This window comes from Sminthopsis crassicaudata, chromosome 2 (assembly GCF_048593235.1).
Source record: "Sminthopsis crassicaudata isolate SCR6 chromosome 2, ASM4859323v1, whole genome shotgun sequence".
Taxonomy (NCBI): Eukaryota; Metazoa; Chordata; class Mammalia; order Dasyuromorphia; family Dasyuridae; genus Sminthopsis; species Sminthopsis crassicaudata.
The window spans coordinates 61251714-61273639 of NC_133618.1; the positions used below are offsets into that span (position 1 = coordinate 61251714).

Consider the following 21926-nt stretch of genomic DNA (forward strand, 5'->3'; position numbering starts at 1 on the left):
TCCCTCTGATTGATGACTCATTTGGTTCCATTGGTGTCTATTCTCCCATTCCTTGGGAAGAGCAGAGCTCTGCTACTAAGATTCAGACTAGCTTGGGAGGAGTATTATAGTTGGGGAGGGGAGTTTGGCAAGGATAATGTCTTAAAGAACTTGATTCCATTCAGGGCTAGGGGATGGGCAACCTTAGGAAACAAGATCTGGAGGAAGGGGATGAGGGAGGATAGTACAGAAGTTGAGAAACCAGGTGGCTGCTGCTGGAGTCTCCTCTCTGGCCACTGTTCTCTGTAGAGCGCAGTATAACACTGATCTGGACGAAGTGCAAAACAGTTCTTTATTGTGTAATTAAAAACAGCTCTACAGTTAACTCTTGATACATGTCTTCCCGGTGGTAAAAGCCAGAATGACCTGAAAGTTGAGTAAGGACTACTCTTTTAAAAAATGTGTGGTCCCCTGAAGTCCCCGGACCCAGTATTGCTGGAACAGGGCTAAAGATTGTAACCTATATCAAGGACCAACACATTTGTCATAATCTCAAAAAAAATGATACCAGGTTTCAGTTGAGATTAAAAAAAGAAAATAATTCCAGCAAGTCATTTACAGCATATAACCAGCTGCAAAATCATCCTGTGTGAACAATAAAACACTTTATACTGCTTACCGATTCTAATTTGAAGAAACGTTCAGGTGAAGGCTTGCTGGGTTAAAACATTACTTGCTAAATCGAGGCATTTTAATCAGCTGATGTTTTCACCGTTTCCTTTCCTTACAAGTTTCAAAAAAGCAAGAAAAGTCCAGCTGTGCACTCGATTACTAAGTTACATCTACAAGTGCTACATTGTTAGTTATTTATTTAGAATGAAGAAAGAATATATTGTTGCTCAATTCAGAGCCCAGTCCAGGAAAGAAAAATGTCCAGCTCATTTCTGTAGCCAGCTGCAAAAGCTGATGTGTCCTCAAAGTTTTTTGGTTGGTTACCCATGCTTGCTACAGTGTGAAAGGAGGACAGGTTTCTTAGGAGACTCAAGGCCCTGCAGTGCATGTAAAAATCTATACAGTACGACAGAGAGAGAAGATAGATATATTTCTCCCTATAAAACAGTAATACCACCAAGGTGAATAGATAGCTGTTTGTAAACAATCCCTAGTATCCACAGAATGGGTTAGAACATCAAGGCGTAAATAGAGCTAAAGAGAGCCTTTGAAAAGCAGTGAATAGCACTGGGAGAAATTCTCATTTTACATAGAGTAAAATATAAAATCTTCATTTTTTCCTCCCCCCTCCTGGCCCCCAGCTCCTTAAAAAGTGATTGAAGAAAAGTCATAGCCCTTCATTGGAGTTGGAAAATTTAATGGGGGGGGGGAGGAGCAAGAAATAGGATGAAAATCCTGGTATTTAAAAAAATGGGCCATAGGGACCTAGGAGTAAGGGATTGAGAGCAGACCCCGGAGATCCTCTAGCTCAACCCTCCTATTGTACAGATGAGGAAACTGCAAGTTTCCAGGAAGGTCTTATTTGCCCAAGATTACACAGGTTGTAGATAGAAGAACAGGGATTCAGATTCAAGTCTTCTTACTACAGCTCCCATGCTCTTTGGAAAATGCCACTCTGCCATTAGAGCAAAAGCCTCAGCTTTGGGGAAAAGCTGGGATTGATGACTGGTTAAATGGAACTTCTGGGCTGCTTCACATTGCTTTTTTCAGGACCACTTCTGGAACCATGGCTGCTGGCAGCACCAGTGGCCCAATACCCAAAGCTCCCCCTAGTGGAGGTTCCGACACAACTCCATTTGGTCTCCACTTCCACGTTTTCAGAAAAGTCTGTGGCTCTGACATAACTTGATCAGTGTCTCCTTCCCCTCCTGAAGCAGATCCCCTTTCTTAGCCTCTGTATGGTCTTCTGGTCTGGTTAGCTGGATCCCAGGCGGATGTTTTCATGATGATCAGAGGACCATCTGATGGGACTACAAGATATGACAATGGCTGAAGAATTCTGGGGCTGATCCCACACTGAGTTTCCATCCTTCTTTTCTGAACTGTATCTTTCTTCTTTCCTTCCCAGGAGATTCAAAACCAAAATTGTGAGGCCTTTTGTCCGTGTGTTAAGTAAACATGCTTGGGTTGGGGTTGAGGAGGATGATTTAAGCACATCAATCTCTGGGAAAGTGTGCAGCCATAGACCCACTGAAGTTTAGACTTGTGTTTCCAACCCAATCCATCTCTCAGCCAAAAGGCTGTTTTCTCTCTGATTGAAGCATTTTTTTGAAGTAAATTTCTCTAGATTCTAGTTCAACAAGGACATGGGCCATATCTTATCTAGACTTTATTATGTCTCCTGATTCCCAGCATAGGGTCTGCATACAATAGGTATTTAATAGATATTTGCTTAATTGAACTAAGAGGGAAAACACTGACCAAATATTGAGAAATGGTTGTACTATTAGGTCCAGTCAACTCACTCTCTAGTCAGGACATCATCCATTGGACCGACTAGTCCAAGACCATGGAGAGGCAATCTGATGGAAGCTAATGATGCCAGAAAATGAGGACCAGAAGGTTTAGGTCTGTGAGTGACTGCCTCCCTTTAAATAAGTGCAGGTCCTGCCAAAATTGGGACTGCCACATTCTTCTTGGCTGCCATATTCCCCCACAGGCATGCTCACCAAGTGGGCCTTCTAGAAATAACTCGACAGCATGGCTTACTTGGGTTTTTCTGATTTAGGCCAGCCACCCTTAGGGTTGTGTTAGTGGTCTGAGAAGGATAAGTTCCAATTCAGGTTCTAGGAACTGGTTTGGAGGGCTTAAGAGTACCTACCATTGGGCTTCTTACTGGGTTGAGTCCCATGGATGGTGGATGCTAATTTGTTACCTACTCAAACTCATTTCATTCATTTTAAACATTTAAACTCATTTGATAGGGGAGAATTCTTTTTCCATTTGAGAGCAAGAGCTGCTTTTGACAACACTTGTCTATTTCCCCTGACTTCTGGTCCATGCTGACTGACTGATGGTCAGACTGACCATCTTGTGTCTCTCTGGAGAAAGGACAGGGATGGGGACAGAAAGTTCAGGGAGGACGGAGGACTGCAGAGATGGCCCAGTGGCCCAGCAGTTGAGGGAAGAATTTCTGATTCAGAAATCAGACTGCCTACTTGGGTTCCACCAACTTTGAGAACCTGCTGGGAAAGTGTGGAGAGTGGAAGGGGCTGGGAGGAAAGAAAGCTAATGCCCCTGCATGTCCCAGATTCTGAAAGGGACAGCGAACAGAAAAGGAGTTTGTACCTTGGGCTGGTGGTGAGAGGTTCATTCTATTATTGAATGACATCTGCCCCCAACCTCGTGGGTTTTGTGTTGCTGTTTTTCTCTGCATGTGTGTACGTGTGTTTGCAGTTAGTCAGGCCCCCTATGGAGTGGGGCTGGTGAAGGCCTCCCCTGGTTACACAGTCCTATCGAGAAGGGTCTGGTACTCAGCTGGGGAGCTTTTCAGGCTCTGAAGGGGAAGTAGCACATTTGGGTCATGCACTACAGTTTCATAGGGTGGTGCAGTTTCTAGGGCAATAGTGGAGATGGCCGCCTGTCGCGGGGGAAATCTGATGGAACAGCCAGGATCCCCCTCGGCCACAGGCAAAGAGGCCCCCTCTTCTTCCTCATCCCTCATTTCTGCGGCACTGATCTGGATGGAGACATCCCTGTCTTGGCAAGGGTCATTCAGTGAGTATGGTGGAGGGTCTTCGGTGGGGATGTAGATTTGAGCTGACCCTGGTCCCACACATTCTTCATAGCTGAAAAAGAGAGAGAGAGATTTAAAACCCAAGTCTTAGATAAAAGTCCTTCTAGCTCTCAAAATATTGTTTTCTATGTTTTTACATTTAAAGCTTCAAAGTGTATCTCAATTCTGACATATAATATGCTGACATTCTATGCCCATAAGTCTCTTCTAATTGATGTCTATGTTCTAGCATAATAATAATACCATAATAATTATATAACATAATAATGCTATATAAATGTACCTACTATGTGCAAGACACTGTGCTAAGTGCTTTACAAATATTATTCACTTGATCCTCACACAATCTGGGAGGGTGGGTGCTAGTATTAATTCCATATTATAGATGAGGAAGGGCAGCTAGGTGATACAGTGAATAGAGCACCAGGCCTGTTCAAACCTGACAAAGATAGCTTCAGATATTAACTGTAGGATCTTGGGCAAGTCATTTCATATTTCTTCATCTATAAAATGAATTGGAGAAAGAAATGACAAACCACTCTAGTATTTCTTCAAGAAAACTCCAAATCGGACCATAAAGTCATTCAGACATGACTGAAATAACTGAATAACAAATGAGGAAACTGAAGTGAATAGGGTGAAGTGATTTTCCCAGTGTAAGTGTCTGAGGCTGCATTTGTATTCTACACTGTTGTTCATTCCAAAAGCATACTGAGAAGGGAAGGAGAAGAATAACTTGAAAAGAATCAGGGAAGGCATGGAGAGAGAAGAAGAGGAGGAAAGAGGAGGAAGAAAAGGAGGAGGAAGAAGATGATAACAACAAAACTGACCTTGAAAGATGACAAAAGATCTAGTTGAGGGAATTTCAGGTCAGAGTAGTACAACCTAAAGTTGCAATAAATAAAGCACAGGATTCATAGACTCAGATAATTGGAAAAAGAAGGGGCCTTTGACCAAAAAATACTATTGCTGGAATGTTGGTGAAGAGGATCTTCGATGATGGAATATTGGAACTGGATGAGAATCCTTCAGATGAAATATTTGAGCTGGATGGGACCTAGAACATACCATGATAATGACACCATCTATTCTAGCTCAAAGGGAATGTGGAATATGGGATCTTGATGTAGGATCTTTAGACAATGATTTGAGAGATAGAATAGACTTAGGAATCCTACAGTCTCAGTTTACCTTTTCAATCTTACTACATCTTACTCCCCTTCACAGACTATGGTTCTGTCAAACTGGCTTTCTTTCTGTTCCTCATAGAAGATGCTCTATTTTCTATCTCTGGATCTTTGAACTCTGGAGTGAACAATCTTCTCAATTCCATAGACCTTCTCCTTTAAGGCCCTACTTCAAATCAGACCCGAATATGAATCCCACCTCAGACATCTACTAACCGTGTGACCTTGGCAAGTTGCTTTGCCTCTGCCTCAATTTCTCATGTGTACATGAGAAAATAATGGCACCTAGGAGGTAGGTGCTACCTCCTAGAGTTGTTATTAGGATCAAATGAGATAATATTCATAAAGCACTTTGCAAACTTAAAAGTGCTATATGAACGCTATTATTATTATTATATGAAGTCTCTTCTGATCTCTCTAGCTGCAAATGCCTTACACATAAAATTGTTTTATATCAATATTATATGAAAATATATAATATATTACATTATATGTAAATATATGCATATATCTCTTGTTATAAGCTCCCCAAGGACAGGAACTATTTAATTTTTGTTTTTGTATCCCTAGCACCTAACATATGCATGGTATATCACAGGGACTTAAAAAATGTTTGTTGTAGGACTAATTGAAGTAACCTGCTCAGGGTCTCAAAGCTTGGTTGTGGTCCAACTGGGACTAGAACCTTGTGCTTTAGAAAAATCTTCTGTAGAGGTTCTTCTGGTTGGGGCTGGGAGGTGATTCTTGAGTAACTTTTTGGTAGCTACTTTCCTCTCCAGGATCATCAGCATTCCTCCCTCTGTATCCTTACATGATTATTTTTTTCTTTTTTGAGGTAAGTGGGGTTAAGTGACTTGCTCAGGGTCACATAGTTAATAAGCTACATTTGAATTCAGGTCCTCCTGACTCCAGGGCCTTCATTCTTTTCTGATATTTCCCAGAAGCCCCTGTCACCCTTCACACTCTGCTCTCTTTGTTCTAGCTACCTCCATCTGCCAGATTGCTGTATTTTGCTCACTTGAACCCTATCCATGATCCCACCTTCACCAGGATGTCTCCCTTGTAGATTAAGAGGGGAAAAGAGAATTTCTTCTTTGCTTTCCTGTAACAGAGCCCTAGTCAAGTGACAGCCTTTAAATATTGATAACTTGGCAGATCAGGTCATGTTATTCAAAGTGAAACTCTTCTCCATGACTCTCTGTTGTCAACCACATTGAGTTCAAACTCTTTCCCCTAGCACTGGGTGTCTCTAATCAACTGCTACCCTCTGTAGTCATTTGGTGGTTATTGTTCAGCTGAGTCCTACATTTTGTGACTACATTTGGGGTTTTCTTGGCAAAGATATTGGAGTGGTTTGCCATTTCCTTCTCTAGCTCATTTTATAGATGAGGAAACTGAAGCAAACAGGATTTTTCTCTTTTTCTTTTTTATTTTTTTTTTTGCTGAGGCAATTGGGGTTAAGTGATTTGCCCAGGGTCACATAGCTAGGAAGTATTAAATATCTGAGGCCAGATTTGAACTCAGGTCCTCCAGACTTCAGGGCTGGTTCCTGACTTCAGGGCTGGTCAAACAGGATTTTCTTGACAAAAATATCAGAGTGGTTTGCCTCCTTCTCCAATTCATATTACAGATAAGGAAACTGAGGCAAACAGGACTAAATGACTTAGCACAGTATAACACAGTTCCCAAATGTCAGAAGTTATATTTCAATTCAAATCCTTCTGACTCCAGGCCCAATATTCTTTCCCAATTGCCCTGCAAAGAATTAATATTGATAAAATCAAAGGTAGCCAAATCATTGTGTAAATAAGGAGCAGACATTTATTAGGCACCTACTAGATGCTGACACTAATGCTAGGTGCCTGGGATATAAAGTATGGTTATTATCTAACTTGCATTAACATACATTGAAGTTTCACAAAAACTTCAAAGTGGGCAGGATGCCCATTTTATACTGGGGAAACTGATCATTCAGAGAAGTTGTGCTTTGATATAGGTCAGTAAGATGAAAGGTTAGACTCAAAGGATTTTAATGGTCCCCTTCAGATCCAAAACCATGTCACAAGGCTGGGACTCATGCTCTTTCCTTTCCATCCTACCACATTTTCTGGATTTGCAATTTGGGGGGATGCTGGGTTCAAATAACTATCCTGTCACTCATTAGCTGTGTGACTTTCTTCAGTTTTGTTTCTTTACCTGCCAAAAGAAGGGATTAGACTTGTTTCAAGCCCTCTTCTACTCTAGATTTTAGGATGTGGGATCATTCAATTATTCTGACATTTTTCTTTTGGAAGCTAAGTGTTTTGAAAGTGATAGTAAGGACAGGGTTAATATCTCTATCTGAGATTGTTCCCTTTGCACCAGGAACAAAAGATGATTGTAGGAATAGTGAGTGAGGGTACTAGGACAAATAAATCCAGATCTGGCTTTATCATTTTCACTGAGATTGAATATAAGTTGAGCTTGTTGTCACGGAAACCTAAGAGAATTTAAGTAAATAGCTGTCATTCATGAAGAATGACCTTAAGTGGCTCTTGAGAGGGGATGCTGAAAGTTGGGAGGACTTCTGACCTTCAGGATCAAGATGCAAAGCTGAAATAAACAATATGTATCTTTGATGGAAATGTTATTTTTGGCTTCATAAATCATTCAAGAACCAGATTTCCAGAGAGATTCAGAAAAAAGAACAGGGATAAGAAGAAGTGGCATTGGGTCCTGGATCTGACACTATGATTCGTGGGTTTAACTCTGAGCAAACCCCCAGCATCTTTGGGCCTTGATTTCCTCCTCAGTAACATGAGGAGGCTTGACAAGATGAACTCTTAAGATTCCTTTAGAAATGACTTTGTCTGTATTCTGTACTTATCTGTGTACATAGTTTTCCCCTAGTAGAATGTCAGCAGTGATTGTTCTTGTTTCATTTCTGTATCTCTAGTGCCTGGTACAGTTCCCAGCATATAGCAAGTGTTTAATAGCTAGCCTTTAAGATTTGTAAAGTGCTCTGATTAGAGAAATGCAAATTAAAACAATTCTGAGGTACCACCTTACACCTATCAGATTGGCTAAGATGACAGGAAAAGGTAATGTCAAATACTGGAGGGGATGTAGGAAAACTGAGACATTAATGCATTGTTGGTGGAGTTGTGAACTGATTCAACCATTCTGGAAAGCAATTTGGAACTATGCCCAAATGGCTATAAAACTATACACACACACACACACACACACACACACACACACACACACACACACACACACATATGTGTGTGTGTATATATATATATATACATATATATATATATACACATCCCAAAGAGATCATAAAAAAGGGACAAGGACCCACATGTGCAAAAATGTTTGTAGTGGCTCTTTTTGTGGTGTCAAAGAATTGGGAAATGAGTAGCTATCCATCAACTGGGAAATGGCTGAATAAGTTATGTATATGAATGTAATGGATGGTGATGAGCAGGCTGATTTCAGAAAAGCCTGTAAAGAATAACATGAACTGATGTAAAATGAATTGAGTAGAACCAGGAAAACACTGTACATAGTAACAGCAAGATTGTGTGACGATCAACTATGTAGACTAAGCTCTTCTCAGCAATTCAGTGATCTAAGGCAATTCCAATAAAATTTTCCCCCCAATAAACTTTGAATGGAAAATGCTATCCACATCCAGAGAGAGATCTATGGAGACTGAATATGGATCAAAGCATACTATTTTCACTTTTTTTTCCTCTCTCTCTTTCTTTTTTCTTTCTCATATTTTCCCCTCTTTGTTCTGATTTTTCTTTCCCAATATACCTCATTTGAAATTATGTTAAAAATGAATGTATATGTATAACCTCTATCAGTTGCTTGCTAGTATGAAAAAGGGAGTGGTAAGGAACTAGGGGAAACATTTGGAACTTACAAAACGAAATCTTACAAAAATGAAAATCATCTTTACATATGATTGTATAATAATGTACTATTAAAATAAAAAAAAAGATTTGTAAAGTGCTTAATGTGCATTCTCTCATTTGAACAACCCTGGAAGATGTAATCATTATTCCCATTTCACAGATGAATAAACTGAGGCAGATGGAAATGAAATGACCACCCCACAGGGTCACACAGGTAGTAAGAGTCTGGGGCAGGATTAAAACTTCCATTTTCCTGACTCCAAGTCCAGAACTCTTAACTACTGTACTGCTTGACTGTCAAATACATGCTTGTTGAATTCAGTTGAAATCAGGGTTCCATATACACCATCTGTATCTATCACATTTGTGCCCCAAAGGAACCTGGGGAGCCAACAGTGCTTCAAAGATTCTGCCAATTAAACCCAAGGAGAATTTGGCATCCTCAGCAAGAATGAGGTTCAGAGGTTTGTGTAACATGATGGCTTAGTTAGGACCATCTGTTCTAAGCGTGTAAACCTTACCAGTTCTCACTGTACCTCTCAGCCACCAGTACTGGTACTATACCCATCAATTATCACCATCTTTCATTCAAAAGCCATTTAAGTGCTTACTATATACAGTGGTTTGGTAAATAGAGAGCCCAGCTTGGAGACAGGAAGGCTCCTTTTCTTGAGTTCAAATCCAGCCTCAGACACTTAGTTGCTGTATGATTATGGGTGAGTCACTTAACCCCATTTGCCTCAGTTTCCTCATCTGTAAAGTGAACTGAAGAACCATGGCAAACCACTCTAGTATCTTTGCCAAATGGGATAATGAAGAGTTGGACACAACAAAAAGCAACTGAACAACAACAGCAAAATGAGGATAATAAGGATAATAATACTTCCACTATTGATAATGTAATGAAGCTCTATTTATATAATATTATTATCATCCTCCCTAGTTCATTACAAGATTAATAAAAACAAAGATGTCATTGATGTTGGCAGTTAGAAAACTTGATTTGTTCATTTTTTTCTTCCAGAAAAACTTTTATCTCTGTTGATGGATTAACTAATTTATTTTCTTTCCTTTACTAAGACCTATTATGTGTGAGGAAGTGGATCAGTCTTTGGAAACACAAAGATTAAAAATGGCAACCCTTGACCTTAGAAGGTGATATTCAATTGGAATGGGAAGCATTGGGTACTGTATTTGAAGTCAGGAAGACTATCTCAGTTATGCTATGTGACCTTGTACAAGTCACTTACCTAATAGTTTCAATTTCTTCCTCTATAAAATGGGAATAGCAATAGCTAAAAATACTTGTTTCAGTTGTTGTGAAGATCAAAGAGATTAACATATGGAAAGTGCTCTAATAATGATTAGTGACTAGAGCCTCTCCTCTGAAATTTTAAAAATTTTTCTATATATATTTTGTATATGCTTATAAAGATACATGTTTCTCCCTTGGTAGAATTTGTAAACTCCCTGAGGAGAGGGACTGGACTTGTGATTTCATTGGTTCTAGGTCAGGGAATTCCTAAAAACGTAGCCTGGAGATTGATGGGAGTTCCCAACAACTTTTCAGAGGGTCCTTAAGGTCAAATATATTTAAAAAGTAACACTAAGATATTTTAATTTCTAATATAGTAAATGCCAATTCACATAACCCATATAATAAGAACTCTTTAGGATCCTAAATTTTTTAAGAGCATAAAGGGGTCCTGAGACCAAAAAGTTTTGAGAACTTCTGGTTTAGGGAACTAATGAAACAGCTAGGTGATGCTAGGTTAAAGGGTAGGCTTAAACTCAGGAAGTCCTGAATTCAAATTTTTTCTCAGACTTTTATTAGCTAGCTATATGACCTTGGACAAGTCAGTTAACCATTAATCAGCTTCAATTTCCTCATACATAAAATGAGGGAATTGGACTTCATGGCCTCTCTAAGGTTCCTTCCAGCTGTAAATCTGTGATTTAGATTTAAAATAGATTGGGGGAAGCTAGGTGACACAATGGATAGGATGCTGGGCCTAGAATCAGTAACCTGAGTTCAGATTTAGCCTCAGATACTAGCTATGGGCATCCTGGGCAGCTGAGTGGAGCAATGGATAAGAATGCCTCAGAGACTAAGTAGTTGTATGACCCTGGCCAAATTACTTCCCCCTTTTGTCTATTTCCTCAGCTGTAAAATGAGCCAGAGAAGGAAATGGCACTGAAGAGTGGACAACAAGTATGACCTCCTAGATGGGGAAACTTTTTTCAATACCTTCTCTACAACTTGTAGAATCTTACTTGCTTTGAATAGTAGTATCAAACTCCAGTAGAAAAGCTGTAGATTGGTTTAGAAAGCCATAAATTCACACCATCTATGTTGCACTGTATGTTTATTTCTTTTGTTAAATATTTCCCAATTATATTTCAATCTGGTTCTGGTTCAGGCGACTGGACCTCTGAACTGATGGCTCTGGCTTTGTCCATTCAGAGGCTTAGAGATTTGCTTAGTATCACAGAGCTGTCACTTGAACCCGGTTTTCCTGGCTACCAGGCAGGCTCTCTAACTATCATACTATTCTATTTTGCCTTTGTCTACTGGGGAATTAACAAATGCTTTTTTATCAACAGATAACAAATGCTTTTTGATTAACTGATTGGATACAGACATGAACAGTCATAGGCTATTCAGTGGTCTAGAAAGGGAGAACTTTGTGTTCAGAAGAATTAATTCACCGTACAGATGAAGGTCAATTTTAAAAACAAACAGTTCCCTTAGAGCAGGTGGGTGAATAACAAGAAGCAGCCTCAATGAAGGGAGGGAAGGAATTTAAAAGTGTGGATCCCAGCTGCTTCTGGTGAATTAAAAAGAGCTTTCCCCTCCACAAACTTAAGGTGAAATGGAAACCTATTTCCTCAGAGATGGAGATGGAGAGAAGTTATTGGAGCACTTAGCATCTCTGTGGCCCTTGGTAAGGTTTTCCCCAGCAGTTTGGTGGTGATTAATCTACGCAGCCAGCTCGAGACCGGAGAGGTGGCCCGAATTATCACTGCTATTTTCCCAGGGAGGGAAGGGAGCCACAGAGGTTAAGTGGTTGGCCTCAGAGCTATAAGAGCTCCAGTCCCAGAGTTATGAGCTGCAGCTGAAAAAGGCGCATTTCTTTCTCTTCTTTGAGGATACTGTCTTGCTTATAGTAGGTGCTTCATAAATGCTGGTTTTCTTCCCTCCCTCCCCCTCCTTTTCTTCTTCCCTCCATCTTTTTTTTCCTTCCCCATTCATCTTATATATATTTTTACTTTTCCCTTTCTTCCTTCCATGCCTCCCTTCTTTCTTTTTTTTTGCTCTCTCCCTCTTCCTTTCCTTTCCCTTCCTTCCTTCTTTCCTTCCTTCCTTCCTTCCATTTCCCCTCCCTCCATCTTTTTCCTTTCCTCTCTCTTCTTCCTTTCCTCCTTCATTTCCTTCTTCCCTCCCTTCATTCCCTCCTTCCCTTCTTTTCCTCTCTCTTTTCTTCTTTAATAAATATTTGTTACAATGAACGAAGGGCCCAAGATCACCTGCTAGGTCTTAAGAGGTGCTTTCTTAGTGTTATGGCATGCTGTATAAGCAACATGAAATGGGAAAAAAAATTCCCAGAAGGGCAGTTTGGATTCTCTTGTTAACTGTCACTAACTATGGTATGAACTGGCTATGAATCACCTTCTCTCCTTCCTTTCTTAGTTTCTTTCTCTGTAAAACATGACATTTCTGGCTCTAAGAGTCTATATTCCAAGATACCTTCCTGAATTGACATTCTATATCCTGTTGATTGTGCTGGGGCACGTCTACAATATCTGCTACTGGGAAGGCTGAGGCTAATGGATTGCTTGAGCACTGGAGTTCTGAATTATAGTAGGCTGGGGCCAATTGGGCATCTTTTCTATGTTCAGTACCATAATGTATTGCTCACTGGGGGCACCAGGCTGCCTGAAGAGTGAGACCAATGTAAGTTGGGAATAGTCTTCATTCTAATCAATAATGGAGTTGGGCTGGTGAATAGCTGTTGCTTTTCTGGTCAGCAGGTTAACCAAGTCTCAGAAATTCCCTCAAAAGTCAACCATTCTAGGTTCAATGTTCTAATACTGCATGTTCTCAGGTTTCTGGTTAAAGCTGGAGCTTTAACATTTTATGGTAAGAAGAAAAGAAAGAGAGGAGATTTATTACTATGTGGTATTGTTTTTATTATTGAATGAGAGGAGAAGGCAGAAGTATGAATTATGAGAAGGATAGAGAGGGAAACTTCCAACAATGTCCTCAGGTGTGCTTGATGTTAAGGGGTCTCTTGTCAGACCTATAGGTTACCCCCTTGCCTGAGGTTTACCAGTATCTCAGAGCAAAGGAAACTCCAAAGGAATGGGGCAAAAGCATATTTTGTCTAACTAAGCCCACTGGAGGCTGTGAAGGGCAGAGATACATCAGCTTGTCTCTTTTCCCTTCAGGGCTGTCATTTTGTAGAATATCTCACATGAAATCAATGTGACAGGCAGTGCAGAAGCTGGTGGATTCTTGAGGGAATCAGCAGCCCCTGGGGAAGGGTGTTGGTGACCTCTTCAGGGCTGTCAGGATGGATTGAGTGAATAGCTATTTGGGATGGGACAATCCTGGAGCCCCTCAGGACCCTGACCAAATCATGGGAATTTGATGCCCAATTTCTCCTAAATGGGTATAGAAAACCATTTCAAAGGACATTCAAACTCTTTTGTGCAAGCAGCTGCTTTTAAGAAAATATATCTGAGAGGGTTCTGATCTAGCCATTGGCCTCTGATTTCCAGCTCTAATATGCTATGTATCTACTTTCAAATTTCCTGAACATTGAACTCATAGGACACTGAGGCAGGGCAGATGATAGGCAAGAGAAATAACGAGTGAAGAGAACCTCACTTATCAGGCTCTCCACCAGTTAAGTTTTATGGTGGTTCTCTGGTTCCAATATCCCAGGATTCAAATGTTCATCCAGTGCCACCCTTTCCTTTTACAAATGAGAATACTGAGGTCCAATTAAGGAAAACAACTTATTCTACATTGATTTAAGTTAACAAATGGTAGAGGCTAGAATTTGAACTCAAGACTCTCAAACTGGTTTCTTCCCACAGTACAATATTCTTAGGCAGAGCCTTATGAAAGATTGAACCCTGAATCTTAGGCCTTCCTCATCCAATTTGGCCTGGGGAATAGCCTGGGGAAATGCCTGGAGTTGGAAGATGGAGGTATCTTGTGCATGGAATGGCAAGGAGGCCAGTGCCATGGAGAATGCAGCATGGAATATGGTGCAAGAAGACTGGAAAGGTGGGGAAGGGCAGGTTAGGAAGGATTTAAAAGTCAAATGTAAGATTTTCTGTTTGTTTATAGGGATAATAGGGAGTTATGAGAGTTTACTAAAAGGAAGGGGTAACATCACATGTCTGTGATGACATGTTTAAGACCCCCAAAGGACCAGAACCAGAATCAGGTTTCTAGCTCTTTCTAGTATAGGATGCTGCTTCTCTAAGGCCCAACAATCTGTTCTGAGCCAGTCTATCTCCATAGGTTTAGAAATCTACCACATTCTATTCCTACTCACCTCTCCCCCCTTTCCCTCTCCCTTTCTTTCTCTGTCTCTGTCTCTCTCCCTCTGTCTTTATCCCCTGTGGCTACAATTCAGCTTTGGGCCATTGGAGTGTGTTTTCTAGGGTTCATTCACAAAGCAAATAGAATATACAAAATGAGAAATGATATACCAGGGAAAGGTCATTAGACGTGCAGATAAAAGCAGTCTACTCCAGTTCCAGACTTAGTGGCACCTAAGCTTTCTAATCTAATCTTTAAATTAAATTCCCCAGGCTTAGCATGGCCTGTGTTCCTTGCTAGGCCAGAAACCCCAAGCAGAACACAGACTCCCTCATGGCTCCATATAAGAATGGCGCCTCTCTCCTTCAGCCCCCCCTCCAACACTCCAGCACTGATTTGAGCATTCACCCATCTGTGCTCAATGGACCAAGCTTATTGGCTCATCTTTCCAATCAGACACTTAGGAAACCACCAGATGGCATGAGGGGCTGTGGGTGTTTACACTTAGGTTTCCATGGCTTCACGTTTCTGACTGATTAGTCCCTCAATCAAGAGGGAAGAAAATGACATGTAACCAACATAGGCTGTCGTTCCAAGATCTCAGAAAAATTAGAATCATTCCACTCAACATTCAATTCAACCCTGGAGTTTGAAAAACACAAGTCTGTTCCTTGAGGCTGTGTAACAGAGGAATAGAAAGAGGAAGAATTTGGAACTCTAAGACCTGGATTTGAATACCAGCCTTGCCCCTAGCTGGGTGAGCATGGGCAAATCACCAAATGTGTCTGAATTTCAGTGTCCTGGTCTATAAAACTGCTGTTGTGAAGAAGATCCATTGCAACTTGAAAGAACTATGGAAATACTGGATGGTTTAAGGTGATTGCACAGACCCAGGGCCATATTGCCCTCCTAGCTAAAGTAATACTCCTGCTACACAAACTTCCCTCTCCTTAGACATGGGGAATGGCTTGGGACTCAGCTTAGTAGACTGACTGGTAATGTTCTCCACCAGCTACTAGAGCTTGTATTGGTTTATGGAATAATAATAATAATAAACAATTTTTGTTATTACAACTAATATTTGTGTAGTGAAAGAAGAAAAGGATTTCCTTCCCTTGTCCCCTTCTTGGTTACTTGGGTTCTAAGAAATGGGTCTGACCAGTTCCAATGATCTTATGATGAAGAGAGCCATCTACATACAGAGAGAGGACTATGGGAACTGAGTGTGGATCACAACATAGCATTTTCACTCTTTTTGTTGTAGTTTGCTTGCATTTTATTTTCTTTCTAATTTCTTTCCTTTTTGATTTGATTTTTCTTGTGCAGCAAGATAATTATATAAACATGTATGCGTATATTGAATTTAACATATATTTTTTTACCATGTTAAACATATATTGGATTACTTGCTAACTAGGGGAGAGGGTAGGGAGAAGGGGAGCAAAATTAATGTTGAAAAATTATCCATGCATATCTTTTGAAAATTAAAAAGCTTTAATTAAAATAAAAGAAATGAGTCTGGGAGTAATAGTTTCATTTCTGTTTTGTTTGTCCTCAGTTTTAGTTCCTGGTAGTAAATTCCAAATAATCCAAGAGTTTGAGTCATGAAAACCTAGTGCCACCATTCCAGGTGGGATGATGTAACTGGACATCTCAGCATGGAAACCCAGAGAAATGCCTGGGACTTTGAACCCTAAGGAAGTTTTGGGGGGTTTCTTTAAACCTTGAACCCTCCCCTTATCCCTAGACATAGAGGTGATATAAGGGTGTGGGGCGGTGGGAGGAGAAGACATGTTCCCAAGATGTGAGGAAATAAGTTTATTTATGGTCATACCTATGAAGGAACTATTCCTTTGTAAAAGTTAATCTGATAATTAGTGGTTAAATAATACTGAGATTCAGGGATTATTTCCTATAATCAACAAGAATAGCATTGACGGAGTTTGGAGCTTTTTACAAGGAACCTAAAGCCCCCAAACCTCATAAGGGTACCTTAGAACCTTGGGGGATGAATGGAAATGTAACGTATCTGGCCTTCAGTCCGTGAGAGCTATGGTACTTAATGGGACATTTGTATCCTTAAAACTTAGTACAGTGATATATAGTAGGAATTTAATAAATGTTTGTTGACTGACATTTAAAAAAATAGCAACAGACATTTAGAGAACACTTTTAATGTCTAAAAAGTATTTTATCTTTCTTATCACATTTTAGCTTTACAAAACCTATGAAGTGGGTCCCAGAGATGTTATTCTTCCCATTTTCTAGGCCAGAGAAATAAGACCCAGAAAAACTCTGTTGCTCTGGTCCCACAGTGTCACAAGTGAAATTCAAATCTGGTTTTCCCTGCTTCTGTGTCTGGAATAGAGAAACTATGTGAAAGAACACTAAACTGGGAGTCCCTGGGACTGAGTTTGAATTTTGGCTCTGCCATTTTCTACCTGTGTGACCTTAGGCAGGCTGCTTGATCTCTCCAGGCCTCAGTTATTTCAGCTATAAAATAAGACAGTTGGGCTGGATGAACCCCAAGGTCTTGTCTAGAAATTTAGATCTAGATTTTATGAATTCCTTTGGCTGTCAGAAGAACAACTCTAGTGAACAGAAAACAGGTTCATGCATAGGAAACCAGGGTCCTATTCCTAGTAAAATTTTCTAAATTCATACATTTCTAAATAAATTTACTAGATTCATTTCTAAATTCAGTGACTTGGTTTTCTCATCTGTAAAAAGGATTAATTGACATTTGCACTACCTATGCTTTACAGGCTGGTTGTCAGGCACTATGAGGTAATGGGCATCTGATAAGTTAATAAGGACTTAAAATGGAAAGACCATGAACTCTTGAGTCAGAATCCTATCATGACTACTTGCTACTTTGTGACTTTGGACAAGTCAGTCCCCTTTATGAGCCTCCCTTTCCTCATCAGTAAAATAAAGTTTTAAAACTAAAACTAGCTTAAAATCCTCTGGTGAAATTATCTCTAATTCTGTGATTTTTTTGGATCCCAAGATCTTTGAGAATTCCTTACCCTGGTGGTGAGTCTGGGTACAGCACGTTGACTTGGGACAATGTCTCCATGTAGGCACCAAAGTCAAAGGCGGGAGGGAACTCCTCGATGCAGGTGGATCTCAGCTCTCCAATAGAGCCACCATAGGAGAAGCCGTCTGGAGCTAGAAAAGAACAGGCAAACTCTCATTTCCAGAAAGGAATGGCAACTGGTTTGAGAGAGGAGTAGAAACGGACCGTGGCTGGTGAGGGGAGTGGTGGAAAGAACACTAATCATGGTCTCTGAATGGATGGGTCCAACTCCTGGCACTTGCTGTCCTGTGATCTTGAACAAGTTGTTTCATCACTCTAAATGTCTTTCTTCAATGATCAAAATGGGAATAATGCTATGTGCACTATCCAACTCAAGGACTCTTGTGAGGAAAGACTTTTATAAGCTTTAAAGCCCTACAGAAATGGGAATGTTTATTATTATTATTAAGCAAAAGTCTGAGCTCAACAGGGTTAGGGTAACCACACCGTTGGGGGAAAAATTATACAATCAACTCAATTTTCTTCTGGTAGATTATTCAGTGTGAGAATTATCAGTGGAATATGAGGAGAGATATTTATTTTTTCCCTCTGGGTGCTTTTTGGTTGCCTTTCTCCAAGGCTATAATGGAAACTCATCTGAATATCTACCCAGGGAAAAAGAATTGGGGTTGTCAACTACCATCCTGAAACTGAATTGAATCACTTTTTTTGGCTCAAATTCCATGCTAGTATTTTCTGGCTTCTTTATCAGCATGGAAAATGGAGAATTTGGCTTTTTTCTTAAAATTTGTTCCTCCCCTGTCCTTCTTTGATTTCTTCCTACTCCATAATCCAACAAACCCAGGAAGGCACATACATAGGTCACCCTGAAGGTTTTGAGGAGATCTTGAAGCATCATGGCTCCAGGGGTCCTATACTGCTATAGACAATACCTTGGCTTCCATTTATTTATTTATAAAATGCAGGGGGAAGGGGAAGAAAAAGGAGGGATTATTAGAATTGATAAACTAAGGTTTCTTCTAGCCTTTGCAATTAAGATCGCATTCATCTCTGATATTATCCATTATAAGGTTCTTTCTACTGTAACACTAGAGTTTTAAAAAATACATTTTATATTCTATTGATATTATATCTAATGTCCCCACTGGCTCTAACATTCTGTTCTGAGATTATTCCAGCTTTAACAGTCGATGTTCTAAGATTTCTTGGCTTTAAAATTCCATGAATACTCTTATGATTATACAGCACATAAACTGAGTTTCGTTTACCAAATCCATCATGGTTTGATGGCCCCTGAATGAACATCTCTGTTGTTCTTTGTCCAAACCGACAGTCTCTGAATGTCGCTATGTGGAATTATCTTATCTCAGCTTATTTCACTTGCATCAGCAGATTAATCTTTCCACGCTTCTCTGATAGAAGATATGACTTACATTGTTGTTTCTTTAGCTTAAATAAGAAACAGACCATTACATTCTGGTACCACAATTTGGTTATTCCTCTCCCAGCTGATGGGCATTGATTTTTGACTCTAATTCTTTGCTACCGTTAAATGTTTTGCCATTAAAATGTTGGTGGTTGTACAGTTTTTTCTTTTGTCAATGACTCTTTGGTGTATATTCCTGGAAGTGGAATCTCTTTGGTAAAGAGTGTGATGATGGGCAAGTCACTTAACCATTGTTTGCCTCGGTTTATTTCTTTGTAAAATGGGAATAATAGCACCAAGCTCCCAGAGTTGTTGTGGTGCTCCAATGAGATAATACTTATAAAGCACAGAGCACTGACACATAGTGACTACTATATAAAAGTTTGCTAGTAGTAGTAGTGGTGGTGGTGGTGATAGTAGTAGTAGTAGTAATGATAGTGATAATAGTAGTGATAATGGTAGTAGTAGTAGTAATAAGAGTGATAATAGTGATGGTAGTAGTAGTAGTAGTAGTAGTAGTAAAATAATAATAGTAGTACTAGGTAGTAGTAGCATTAATAGTAGTAGTAGGTAGTAATAGTATAGTAGTAGTAATAGTAGTAGTAGTAATGAGAGTGGTAGTAGTAGTAGTAACAGTGATAAGATAGTAGTAGAGGTGGCAGTGGTAGTAGTAGCAATAGTAGTGGTAATGAGAGTGGTAATAGTAGTGATAGTGGTAGTAGTCGTAATGATAGTAGTAGTAGTAATAAGAGTGGTGTGATAGTAGTAGATAATAGGGCTGAGATTTGAATCCTATCTTCTAGCCCAGTTCTTTTACCACATTGTCTCCCTGGGATAGCCGCATCCTATATGTGTGTGTGTGTGTGTGTATGTCTCCTATGCTACAGATTCATCATGCTATCAATGTGGGTAGGGAGAAAAGACTGGGGATGATTCCTGAGGGGGAGGTTGAGGCTCCTGGACTCTCCTAAGTTTGTTTGTTTGTTTCTCTTTCTCTTTCTCTCTCTCTCTCTCTCTCTCTCTCTCTCTCTCTCTCTCTCTCTCTCTCTCTCTCTCTCTCTCTCTTTCTTTTCTTTCCTTTTCTTTTTCTTTCTTTTTTTCCCCCTGAGGCAATTGGGGTAAATGACTTGCCCAGGGTCACACAGCTAGGAAGAGTTAAGTGAGGTCACATTTAAATTCAGGTCCTCCTGACTTCAGAGCTCTACCCACTGCACCACCCAGCTGCCCTTCTCCTAAGTTTCTAAGCTAACCCAACACCCTGCTCTATTCACCTTCTGTGGAGCACCAGGGCTTTTGTTTCAGGGATGAGCTAGCCAAATGGATCAAAGATTACCAACATACTGCTGTACGGAAGGTCAGGGCCCTCCAGAGGATCAGGAAGTGGGCAGGAAATCTGTCCCCCCTGAGCTGCTGACTGGTCTGGGATCATGTACAATGAATGCCAAGAGTCTCCTCCCCTTTGCTTTCCTGGCAGGAAGAACCTCCTTTGTGCCTTGAAGCATTGCAGAGTGACTCTCCTTAATAATGGCAATAATAATTCCCAGTTATATAGCACTTCAAAGCAATTTGGGTGTATCATCTCATATTAACTGTTTAACCATGGCTAAGTCAATAAGAGCCAAGTAGTACAGAGAAGGTGGTACAGAGAACATAGAATGCTGGAATTGGAGTCAGGAAGAGCTGAATTCAAATCTTGCTTCAGACTTGGGCTAGTGATGTGACCCTGGGCAAGTTAACTTTCAACTTTATTTTCCTTGTCTGTAAAGTGGAGAAAATAATCATACCTACTTCACAGGGTTATTGTAAGGATCAAATAAGATAACATACATAAAGAGGTTTTTTAAAATCACACTATAAACATTAACAGTAATTAGTAATAACTCCGAGTCTCAGTTTCTCCACATGTAATATTATTATTATAATACTTGTCCTATCTAATAAAATATGAGAAAATCCCTTGGAAAACCTTATTGTAATATCGACATGATAATTTTTAATTTTAATAATCCCCACAGACACATTATGAAGTAGATGGTATGGATATTAACTATTTTACAGATGAGGAAACTGAGGCTCAGAAAAATTCATGGCATCACAGAACCACAGATTCAGAGCTGAAAGGGAGGCCATTGCATCTAAGCCCCTCATTTTATTCATGAGGAAACCCATCAATAAAGGCTGAGAAAGGTTAAGTGATTTTCCAAGGAAATAAACAAGAAAGTCTGAAGTAGTATTTGAACTCTGGTCTTCCTGACTCTACTGATGCCCCTAGCTGCCTCCAAGTTAAGTGGCTTGCTTAAGTGAACACCTTAATAATAAATGTCACAAAGAAGACCCGCACCCAGGTTACTTCTTACTCATGTACTAGTTTTTCTGTCCTTATCATCAAACAGTTTAAATCCTGCCATAGCTATCATAATCTTGTTGACTGGGTTGTATGTTATCTGTAGGAACATTTCCCAATCTGCCTCTTTCCCTGTTCCCTCAAGCCTCAGGATGAGGGTTTTTTTTTTTTTAACAGTCTTTTTTATCTTGTACATATCCTGATTTTCACTCAATCCAAATTGTCTCTGCCAAGGCAGGCAATCTGATATGGCACCTGCCAACTTATCTCTCTGACACCATAATGTCCTGCCTCTTCTCTGGATGTCTAAACCCTTGTATTCACACAGCTTAGTGAATGTGAATGATTGCAGATCAGAACCTGTTTTAAAGCTGAGGGAGACCTTAAGACCATCAACCTTTCTATTTGACAGATGGTGAAATTGAGGCTTAGTGATGCGGTCATGTTCAAGGTCATTCAACGACTTGGTGGTATAGCTGGGGCTCAAGCCCAAGTGTCCTGCCAGTATTCCAAATGGAAACAAATCGAATTAAATAAATATCTATAAAATACATTACTGTGCACAAGGGAATTGGAATTGGTCTTGGGTATTGCAAAGATGAAAACACCAGTTCTTTTCCTTAAAGAGTTTTCAATTTACCAAGAAGGGTTAAAGGCCATTTATACCCAGAAAAAGTTATAAGGTAACTTTTGATAGGGACAAAGTGATCTGGGAAAATCTAAGGAGGTCCAGCACTTCC

General features: G+C 40.0%; 1 protein-coding gene across 3 annotated transcripts in view; it reads right to left on the reverse strand.

Moving 5' to 3' along the window:
* Nucleotides 1–317: 317 nt before the first annotated feature.
* BEAN1 (brain expressed associated with NEDD4 1) overlaps nt 318–21926 on the reverse strand; it is a 96952-nt gene continuing 75343 nt past the window's right edge. For all 3 annotated transcript variants that reach the window (XM_074286552.1, XM_074286551.1, XM_074286550.1), the window contains 2 exons: nt 17406–17547; nt 318–3779 (listed from right to left, as the gene is read on the reverse strand). In XM_074286552.1, coding sequence (XP_074142653.1) covers nt 3434–3779; nt 17406–17547 — 488 coding nt within the window. In that variant the 3' untranslated portion in view covers nt 318–3433. The remainder of the gene's footprint in view (nt 3780–17405; nt 17548–21926) is intronic.